At 41.6% G+C, this 11241-nt stretch overlaps 1 protein-coding gene across 1 annotated transcript; it reads left to right on the top strand.

Moving 5' to 3' along the window:
- Positions 1 to 2863: 2863 nt before the first annotated feature.
- On the top strand, positions 2864 to 10865 carry Ndufa4 (NDUFA4 mitochondrial complex associated). Its single transcript, XM_059257381.1, has 4 exons — positions 2864 to 3026; positions 4253 to 4341; positions 5182 to 5242; positions 10654 to 10865. The coding sequence occupies exons 1-4, from the start codon at positions 2985 to 2987 to the stop codon at positions 10708 to 10710; spliced, it is 249 nt and encodes an 82-aa protein (XP_059113364.1). The 5' UTR covers positions 2864 to 2984; the 3' UTR covers positions 10711 to 10865.
- Positions 10866 to 11241: the final 376 nt, after the last annotated feature.

The raw sequence follows: 11241 nt of genomic DNA, 5'->3' as shown, positions 1-11241 counted from the left end.
AGGAGGAAGCAGGAAGATCAGGAATTCAAGGCCATCCTGGGCTACATGAGCTTGATCTAGTCTAAAAGAGAAACAGAGCTAGGCAGTGGAGCTCAGGCCTTTAATCCCAGCACTAGGGAGGTGGAGACAGGAATATAAGGCAGGTAGAGACAGGATCTGGGGTCCCTTCGGTCTGAGGATTCAGTAGAGGTTAAGAAGTCTCTAGTGGCTGGCTCCTTTACTTCTCAGATCTTTCAGCATTTACCCTGATATCTGACTCTGGGTTTTTATTAAGACCAATTAGAATTCGTGGTACAATGGACCAGTCACATAAGCTCCCTTTGAGTATTTTTTCTGCTGTTGTTTTTTATAATCTCTGGGCAATTTCATTTAACTAGAGTGTTCTTCCCTAGATCGTCAACTGATTGCCTTTTCTTTTCATTTAGGTTTCAACTCGGATATCCTCAAAAGGATCTTTGCTTGCCCACTCTAGCTAAAGTAACCTTCTTCCCTCCACCTCGCTCCTGTCAGTTTTCACTCTTACTCTATTTTAGTGGCGTATCTGCAGCTCTCTAAAGTTATCTTATCTGTTCATTACCTGTCTTTCCTAGTCAACATGGTAGGTCTGTTAGGTCACAATACTTTTTTCTCCAATGCTAAATTCCTAGAAGCTAAGTGATGTTCATGGAGGCATATGTCTGTGATGCCAGCTCTTGGAAGGCTAAGGCAATAGTCAGAGGCCAGCCAAAACAAAACAAAAGCAAAAGCAACAGTTCTGGTATAGAGTAGGTACTCAGCAAAAGTTTTCTGAATAAATGACAAAAAAAGTAAGAAAGAAAACAATGCCAGCCTTTCCATTGATAACCTTCACCACCTGTCATCCATGTTTCCTTCCTCGCTGGTTTTATCCAAACAAGTATTTCATGCTGGAATTTCTCAGTTGGATGCTTGGAGTCTTTCTCACTCCATCTCCTGAACTATTTCAGCCAGTCACACAGCTTATTTCCCATTTAAAAAAAAAAAAAACTCCTACATTTATTTTCTAATTGTAGATTCTACATATACATTCTTTAATATAATATAAATAGCATTATTCCAGTAATTGGTATGGATATTCTCACAGCTGGTCACCACTTAACTTCTGATATTCTTTTCTTTTTCTTTTTTTTTTCGAGACAGGGTTTCTCTGTGTAGCAGCCCTGGCTGTCCTGGAACTCGCTTTGTAGACCAGGCTGGCCTTGAACTCACAGAGATCTGCCTGCTTCTGCCTCCTGAGTGCCGGGATTAAAGGTGTGTGATACCATGCCTGGCTCTGAGATTATTCTTTTTTTTTTTTTCAATTTTTTTTCTTTTTTTTTTTTTGGTTTTTCAAGGCAGGGTTTCTCTACGTAGCTTTGCGCCTTTCCTGGAACTCGCTTTGGAGACCAGGCTGGCCTCGAACTCACAGAGATCCGCCTGCCTCAGCCTCCCGAGTGCTGGGATTAAAGGCGTATGCCATCACCGCCCAGCCTGAGATTATTCTTAACCTTTCTCCTCACTCACCTATATCCATCAAACCATCAGGTCTTGTTAGTACTACATATTTTTCTCTGGGATTTTTGCCCCCTCTCCGTCCAATCATTACATTCCTTCCCTTATGACTATTGCAATAGCCCCTTTATATTGCCCCCTTTGAGCGCGCGAACACACACACACACACACACACACACACACACACACACACACCTCTTTCATGTTTGGCCCCTCTACACTATTCTTCATAGCTAAAGGATTTCTTTTCAACCATAGAATCTTCTTGGTGAACTTCCTAAAGTCCTGAGCATAAAGCCCCATGTAAGTGGTCCGTGGCTCGGATGTGGCCCCTACTTTGCCTTCTCCCTTAAGTTCCAGCGGTAACAGCCTTAGCACCTTGGCAGCTGTGAGCGTCAGACGTCTTCACTTGACTTGTCTTCCTTACACACTTCAACCTGAAGCTTGCACTTGGCTAATGTCTACTTCTTCAGTTTAGTAGTTTCAGTGAAGACGTTTCCTCTTTTTAGTTTTATTATTTAAAAAGCTTTAATATATGTAGGGAGTTGGAAAGGGTTCAAGTTGTTGGTTGTGATTGCAAATGCCCCGTTAAACCCCGTCCCAAGGAGGCCTTTTGAGTAAAGGTAAATTTGAAAAGAAATAAACGAAAATTAAAATAGGGTAGTAGAAAAAGTTAAGTGTAGGAACACAACCCTTGAAGATGCAGTATCTGGACCAAGAGGGGATGGCGGCATGTTGCAAAAGTTCTTTGGGGCGACGAATCTTCAAATGAGTGTCATGACCTGGGAGTCTAGCAATCACACTGAAGACACGAAGGCCATCTGTAAGTCACTTACTAGTTTTTTTAAACTTCTGTCCCTAAGCGCCAGTGGAAGACAGGAAGCAGCTGCAGTCTTAAACCGCAGCCCTTGACCTCGGCGGCTGGAGACACGACCTGTCCCCTGCGGGAGCTGAGCGCTGAACCTACAGAGGCGCCGCGCAGCTCCCTCCGGGCCCTCCGGGCGGCCCGGCGCGCGCACGGCACGCGCGCCCCCAAGCGCGTCCGCGTGCGGCCCAGGCCGGGAGGCGCCGCTAGGGAAGCCGCGTCCGCAGCCGGCCGGCCGCTGACCCTGCTCTACACGCGTGTCGTCCTAACAAGTGCCTGTCTCACCAGTCGAGACGTTCTGATTTCTACTCAGAAATAGACCCATCGGAAAGGTGCATTGTGAAGGACCGAAGGATGCTGAGCTTCGCAATGGAAAGCAGAGGTCGGGCCAGGTTCGCACGACCGCGCAAGGGCTGACTCATTCAGGCACTGCCGAGGACAGCCGCATCCGGGCTTTCCTGCCGCAGGCTGCCCTCCGAGCCAGGGGTCCTTCAGGTAGGAGGTCCTGGGTGACTTTGGACGTCCGCTCAGCCGGGTTGCAGAAGCTGCTTGGTGTGTGTGTCCTGCGCTAGTTCTGCTGTCTCCGTGGAGGTAGGCCCCTGCCGCAAACATGCTCCGACAGATCATCGGGCAGGCCAAGAAGCATCCCAGCGTAAGTTCATGATCTTTTCCAGGGTGGCTTCTTCGTTGTCGTGCACCTGTCTCTATCCCCTGGGGACGTTCTCTTTTCACTGTTACTTGGGGTTACACAGTGGTTGGCCTGACCTGGTTGTTCGAAGCCTTTTATTTGCGACTGTTTACTCCTACTCACTGCGAGGTTTTACCTGAAGCAGAAGGTGGCAGACATCGGGGAGAAAGGTAAACATTCTGAGTGTTGGAACACTGGCCACGCTCTCTCAGATTGGTTGGTCCAAAGAGGGGTGGATGGTACACAGAGTGGGTAAGAATACAAGAGAGGTCAGGTTTTTTATGTTGGCTTTCGAGGCTTTTATATTCACTGCATTGCACCACCAAGACTTCTGAAATATAAGGGATCTGCATTTTGGAATCCTCATTTTGCTTGGATACCTTGACATTTGCAATATTTGTTTTAAGTTTTCTCGACATCTCCCTTTTGCTCAGTAAAGCTCCCTTTGACAGTCCCCAAGACAACCAATTTTTGCCTTAAACCTGCTTTTCTAAATACTCAGCAAAATTAATAGAAATCCATTTTCAGAGTTGATTCCTAAAGCCAGTGCTTGTAACAGACCTTTCTGTCAGCTAATTATGCCCTTTATTTCACAGAGATTATATTGTTGACAGAACTTTTCAGAGCCACTCTTTAGTAGTTTTCAAAGAGATACCCTTCCTTCCAGCCTTACAGGAAGTACTTCCCATTACTGCTAGGGAAGTAATGAAATTGAATGGGAATATTGTTCAAATGTTACAGACGTGAATGTACTTGATATGATGATGATGATTTTATAGACAAGATTTCTCTACGTAGCCCTGGCTGTCCTGGAACTTGCTTTGTAGACCAGGCCGACCTGGAACTCATGGAGATCTGCCTGCCTCTGTCTCCCAAGTGCTGGGATTAAAAGTGTGCACCACTACCACCTGGCTCATAGGATTATTTTTCCATAAAATTTTCTCCACATAAAGAAGTCAGAGTCTTAAACCAAAATCATTCTAATGTTTTTTTTGTAACGATCATGCCTTTAGAATGCAATCAAAAGGAAACATTGCTTCCATCTATGATCAACCTTTTTTCATATTTTAGGACAAGTTAGCGAAATATCAGATTTGGAAATTCCTATATAGACACCAGTGCAGCCTTATTTTGGACAAGATCAAGGAATGTGATGATGGCTACTCCTTTTTGTCTGTTCTTCGTTCTAGTTGATTCCTCTCTTCGTGTTCATTGGAGCAGGAGGTACTGGAGCAGCACTGTATGTGATGCGCCTGGCCTTGTTCAATCCAGATGTCAGGTGAGTCTACAGGTGTTAACTCTTGCATGGCTGAGGAAGCTGGCCTGGGGACCACAGTCCTGGGAGAGGTAACACAGGAGACAGGGTTCCTCTGTGTAGCTTTAGAGCCTGTCCTGGAACTCAGCCTGTAGCCCAGGCTGGCCTTGAACTCAAAGAGATCCACCTGCCTCTGCCTCCCGAGTGCTGGGATTAAAGGCGTGCGCCACCACCGCCTGGCTAAGTCCTTCATTTTGAAGACTGGGATAATAATTGTTTTGTTTGTTCGTTTGTTTATTGTTTTGTTGTTGTTTGAGATAGGGCCTCACTATTTATCTGTGACTGTCCTGGAACTCACTGTGTAGACCAGGCTAGTCTCGAAGTCACAGAGATCTGCCTGCCTCTACCTCCCTAGTGCTGGAATTAAAGGCGTGTGCCGCCATGCATGGCAATAATTGCTTTTTATAAAATACTTAACCATGATTCCTGTCCTATGTGAATGTTTTATCTTCTTTCCAAAATAAACTTGATTCTTTTTGCAGTTGGAAAGTGATTGATTAGGCATTCTATATACTTATATATATTACCTAATGATACAATAGAAGATTTAAAAAAAGCCAAATACAAACATTCCTGTTGTAAAGACGGGGATGAGGATATCCCAAAAAACTGTGTTCTTGATTTTTACCCGTTGTTAACTATGAATTCTACTTCTTTTTAACTCTATAATGAAAGTAATACCATGCTAGACCTACTAGAAAATGAATTTGATCTATTCTATACGAGCTCTTAAGGAAGTATTTTAAAAACTATTGTAAGTAGTGTTTTATTACTATAATAATTAAAATATTTTATTCATTTTAGCTGGGACAGGAAAAATAACCCAGAACCTTGGAACAAACTGGGTCCCAATGAACAATATAAGGTAAGGTACAAAATTGCTAAACATTGCTGGAAAGCATATTGTAACAGATATGTGGCTGTGTGGCAGTTTTCCTTGAAATGGGATATGCAAGTAAAATTCCATTATGATAATGAACTTTGAAGAGCTCCTGCCACTTTGCTGAGCTGGGATTGAGGGTTTGCATTTCATAAAGCTTCAGGTGCTACTGCTGTTGCTTTTGAAATATGGATAGCCTGGTCTCTTGGGTGGTTTGGTTGGCTCTCTCTTCTTGGTATGGCTCAGATATTTTAGGTGAGGGTTAGTAGAAAATGAAAGTCAGTTGAAAATTGAGTTTTACCATGAGCCTCATAGATAAGCTTTAACATCTTCCCAGAAGAGTGGTCTATGTAGCTACTCTTAGGAAGAACACATTCATGTACCATGACTATTGATTTCTCAAATATAACCTTTCTTATGTGTAATATTTTTCATGTAAACCCTTATATTGTCAAGAATTCAGGTATAATTTTTATACAATACAGTTTATCTATTTAGAGTGCCTAATTCTCTCATGTTTTCCATTACATAGAGCAGTTTCTAAGTACCTAGCACTCAAGAGTCATACTGAGCCATGTTTGACCAAGACTTGGGGAAAGTGTCTGTGGTAGAGATGGGTTTATATTACTGTATTACTTATATAAGATGGGTACTTATAACTGTTTATGGCAACTTTTTAAAATTTATTTATTATTATTATTATTTTTTGGGGGGGGGGTTTCGAGACAGGGTTTCTCTGTGTAGCTTTGCACCTTTCCTGGAACTCATTCTGTAGACCAGGCTGGCCTCGAACTCACAGAGATCTGCCTGCCTCTGCCTCCCGAGTGCTGGGATTAAAGGTGTGCGCCACCACCGCCTGGCTGTTTATAGCAACTTTAAAGATTATTCTTTACTCACTTTAAGATTTCTGCTTAACCCAACTATAATTTGGCTTTTAAGTACTCAAGCTGCTGTCCTTTAAAGATAGAACTAGAAATTCACTAGCCAAGCTGAACCAAGCCATCTGGTATGTCTTTTAACATTTGCTCAAGAAACAATAGACAGGCATTCTCATTCATTATTTTGATTTAGGAATTTCAGTACCAGTTATTCTGGGGGGAAATGTATCTGCATGTATCTTAATGTAAGAAACATTAAGAAGGAGAACAAAGAACGAGATTTTGGTTGTTTGACCAAAGAGCATATTGGGGTATTTGATATATGTATTTCAGAAAATGTACCAGATGATTCCAATAGTTGTGCCAGTTATCAGTGCCTTGGAATAGGATGACGGGCTGATGTGAGGCTGTGTTAACTGGAAATGTATTGTTTCTTCGTTGAGACCCTGATGTTTGTTGCATAGTCTGAGCCTTGAGTGCCTTGGCTCATAGGGGGTAGAAATTGAAGAACGCTGCTGTATTATAGTAGAAATGAAGAGAGTGAAATCTAGAAATGAGTTCTACCTATTTTTGCTTCTAAACCCAAACAGTGAGGTAAACTAGGTTATTTTCTCCATAGTTGATTTTTCTGTTACCTAAAGAGAAATTTTTTGAGGACCAGGTTTCTCTGTATAGTTTTGGCTGTCCAGTAACCCAGTCTGTAGACCAGGCTGGACTTGCATTCAGAGATCTACCTGCCTCTGCATCACAAGTGTTGGGATTAAAAGCATGTGCCCGAATTCGTGGCTTCACCTAAAAGAATTGTATTTATCTGGCCCACAGACATCAGACTTTCTATGACCAACGATGAGGTGGAAAGATGATATTTACCACTTTTAAACTATTTTGATTTGCCCCACTGTTCTTTCCATTTCTCTTGAGAACCAGAGTGGCATATAAGGGCTTCTCATCAAACTGGAATGAAATGAGTGTGGAGTAATTGACTTAAAAACAGCAATGGGAATAAAAAAATAAAAGTTTATCATGTTAAGATGCTAAAATTTGGGGTGGCTATGATTTAAAAAAAAATACCATAGATAGGGAAGCTTAGGCAACAGAAATTTGTCACCGTTGTGGAGCTGGGAGTTGTGAGACCAAGGTGCCAGTCAGTTCTGTTCCTGATGAAGATCCTCTTGCTGGATGCTTTCACAAGAGGAAAAGAGGTAGACACTGCCCTATTTTTCTGTTGTAAAGAAAACAGTCTAGTTGTGAATGCTCTGCCCTCATGACCTAATTACCTTCCAAATTCTCAGTTTCTAAATATCATTATCCCATTGGGGCTAGAATTTCAACAGAAATCTCAGGAGGACATGAGTATTCTGTTCATAAAAGGAGTTTATTGGTTCCCCAAAGCAGAAGCTCATAAACAACAAGAGATTAGAGAAAGATGGGATTTAAGGATTAGCAGCCCAGCAGTATGTCAATGAAAGAAGTGCTTCAAAGGCAGGATCAGATATAGCAATCTAGGATGCTTTCACGGTGACCTCTGGTAAGTTGAGAAAAGCAGCAGAGGCATGGAAATGAAAAAAGTAAATCAGATTCCGGAATTACTTCAGAGAGAATTTGAAGTACAAAGCAGATACATCAAAAGCCTATTAGCTTTCAGGAAAAAAAAAATTGTTGAGACAAGGTCTTTCTACATAGTCCTGGCTGTCCTGGAACTCACTCTGTTGACCAAGCTGGCATTGAATTCACAGATACCTGCCTGCCTCTTTGCCTCCATAGTGCTGGGATTAAAGGCATGCATCACTACTGCTGTCAAAGTAGTTGGTTTAAGGAGTAGCCATGGCTGTCTTGGAACTTGATATGTAGACCACTTGAACTCACAGAGATCACCTGCCTCTGCCTCACAAATGCTGGGTTTGAAGGTGTGCACCACCACACCTGGCTATGGCTTTGTTTTTAACTATTTATTTTTATTATTTTGAATTACATGTATAAGTGCAGGTGCCTGCTGAGACTACGGAAGTCAGAGCCCCTGGAGCTAGAGTCACCAAGGTGATTTGTGAGCCACCCCACATGGGTGCTGGGAACTGAATTCTGAGTCTTTAGATGAGCGGTACATGCTTAATATGTATTATACCTGTATATCCATCTGAAAATATCCTAACGTTATGCGAACACGTTAGAAACCTAGTTGTCTCGGTAAATTGATTCTTTTTTTCTTTTTGGGGGCTTTTAGTATTTTCGAGACAGGGTTTCTCTGTGTAGCTTTGGAGCCTGTCCTGGAACTCACTCTGTAGACCAGGCTGGCCTCGAACTCACAGAGATCCGCCTAGCTCTGCCTCCCAAGTGCTGGGATTAAAGTCATGTGCCACCACTGCCCCACGGTAAATTGATTTCTAACAAGACAGAGCAAAAAATATTTCTGGTTTACTTAAAATTTTCTTTGCAAGTAACCCCAGATCTATGTGTATATGTGAAGGATGACATAGTAATATGCTTTACAACTTGGAGATTTTTCTTTTTTAAAAATCAGGCTGCGGATGAGGTTCAGCTGGTAAAGTGATTGCCTAGCATGTGCAAAGGCCTATGTGCAGTCCACAGCACCCTTAAAACTGAGTGTGATGGCATATGCCTGCCACTCTAGTGCTGGAGAGGAAGAGAACATAAACTCTTAAGACCATCCTCAGACAACATGGAGGCCACCCTTGCCTGTGTGATACCCTCCCTCACACAGTGAAGAAGTGTATGTGTGAAGGAAAGGGGGTTTGAAGAAATCTGTTTGGGAACAGATTTGTGAACCATTTGTCTGTATATTTTTTACAGTGCTGTGACTTTGAATTAGATATCAGCCCTGAAATCCCCCCTTAATACAAACTGTCTTAGTCATAGTTCCATTGCTGCAAAGAGACTCCATGACCAAAGCAATTCATATGAAAGAGGGCATTTCATTGGGGGCTTCCTTCCAGTTTCAGAGGGTTAGGCCATTATTATCTTGGCGGGGAGCATGGTGGCAAGCAGGCATGGTGCTGGAGAATGTGTCTGGGAGTAAATCCTGATCCACAAGCAGAGGAGGAGAACTGGGCCTGGAATGGGCTTTGGAACCTCGAAGCCCACCCTCAGTGACTCACTTCCTCCAACAAGGCCACAACTAATCTTATAATCATTCTCAGGGAGGGAGTTCCACTCCCTGGTGACTAAGCAGTAACATATGAACCTATGGGGGCCATTCAAACCAGCACACAAACTCTGGAGAAAATGTTTATAATTCTTTTGCAGATAAATTGAGTAATCTTCAAGGAATTGTAGCATTATCTTCTCAATTTTCTTTAGCCCAAGAATAAGTAAAACTAAGATAATAATTTTTTATTTGTTTCTTCCAGTAGAAATTCTAGACCAGTTTCAAATATATCACTAAAAAACAACAACAAAGAAAACTCACTAGGAGTTAGACATTGTTTAGCACTATCACAGGAAAATTTATTTCTAAAATGAATTAATTGACTGTAAGGAAATATTTGGAAATCTTAAACATGTATAAGTGCCTAATCACCAAGCTGGGCGGTGGCGCGCACGCCTTTAATCCCAGCATTCGGGTGGCAGAAGCAGGCAGATCTCTGATTTCGAGGCCAGCTTGGTCTACAGAGGGAGATGCAGGACAGGCACCAAAACTACACAGAGAAACCCTGTCTCGAGAAAACCAAAAAAAAAAAAGCTATCACCAAAAGTGATATCATCAAAGTGACTGGCAGTCTTCAGAATTCAGAAAACCTATTAGAAAAAGACAATTGCAGCTGAAAAGTTGCATAAACCATAAAGCGTTACATTACTAGCTTCCCTTTTGATTCAGGGTCTTACACATCACACACATTTTTGTTTGTTTGTTTGTTTGCTTGTTTGTTCTTATTTCCAAGACTGGATTTCTCTGTGTAGCCCTGACTGCCCTGGAACTCACTCTGTAGACCAGGTTGGCCTCGAACTCACAGAGATCCATCTACCTTTGCCTCCTGAGTGCTGGGAGTAAAGATGTTTGCTACCATGTCCAGCTCAAACATGCAGTTCTTTAACCAAATGACAACTTTATATACTTGTATTCTGTAAGAGATTCTCCCATATATATATATATATATATATATATATATATATATATATATATATATATATATATATATATAGAGAGAGAGAGAGAGAGATAGAGAGATGAATGGAAATGAAGTAAAAATTTAGAGTTAAAGTACGCATCAGAAGGAATTAATAATTATTCATTTTGCAATGGATAATCTTTACAGGTCTAACTAGTAGAGTATACTTAAACTATAGATTGGATGCTTTACTTACTTCACCAAAACTATCTCTCTTGAAACATTGCAGTTTTAGATAATGTATTTTTGTGTGTGTGTATATTATGTTTACATCATTAAATATTCTTAAAATTTTCTTTTCTGGGTTCTTGCTTGAAAAAGTTGAGGAAACAAATTCTAAAACTTGTGTGCTATGTCTGTCGTTGGTAATCTAAAATATAATTTTTTTTCCAAGTTCTACTCAGTGAATGTGGACTACAGCAAACTGAAGAAAGAGGGCCCCGACTTCTAAACCATGAAGTTCCCCATAAAGCTGCTTGTAATGAAGGTCTTTCAGAAGCCATCCGCACAATTTTCCACTTAACCAGGAAGTACTCCTCTGAATGCATGAAATCATGTTGATTTTTTGGAGTTTATTACACTGATGAATAAATCTCTGAAACTTGATACGTGTCATTATTTAATGCTGAAAATCCCTGTGGGACTTTATGGCTAGGATATAGGGAATAAAATACTAAAATTGAAAGAATCTCTTGAATTATCCTGTTTTAATAAGGCTGTGTGTGTGTGTGTGTGTGTGTGTGTGTGTGTGTGTGTGTGTGTGTGTGTAGGCCCACAGGTGGTAACTTCAAAATGGAAATTAAACAAAGGTTAAACAAAGGAATATTGGGAAGAATATTCAAGCCTTTGTTATATGAACAAACTGGAGTCCATTACATGTTGGTCAACACTGCTGAACATGAGGCCCCCCTGGAGTGGTTCATATGCCAAGTGTCACTCCATTGGAGAAGATCAGTTTTCTCTCTCCCAGCAGGTATAAACT

Source organism: Peromyscus eremicus, chromosome 3, assembly GCF_949786415.1.
Source record: "Peromyscus eremicus chromosome 3, PerEre_H2_v1, whole genome shotgun sequence".
Lineage (NCBI taxonomy): Eukaryota > Metazoa > Chordata > Mammalia > Rodentia > Cricetidae > Peromyscus > Peromyscus eremicus.
Note: the sequence above shows the minus strand (reverse complement) of the source record. Positions and strands in the feature narration are given on the sequence as shown.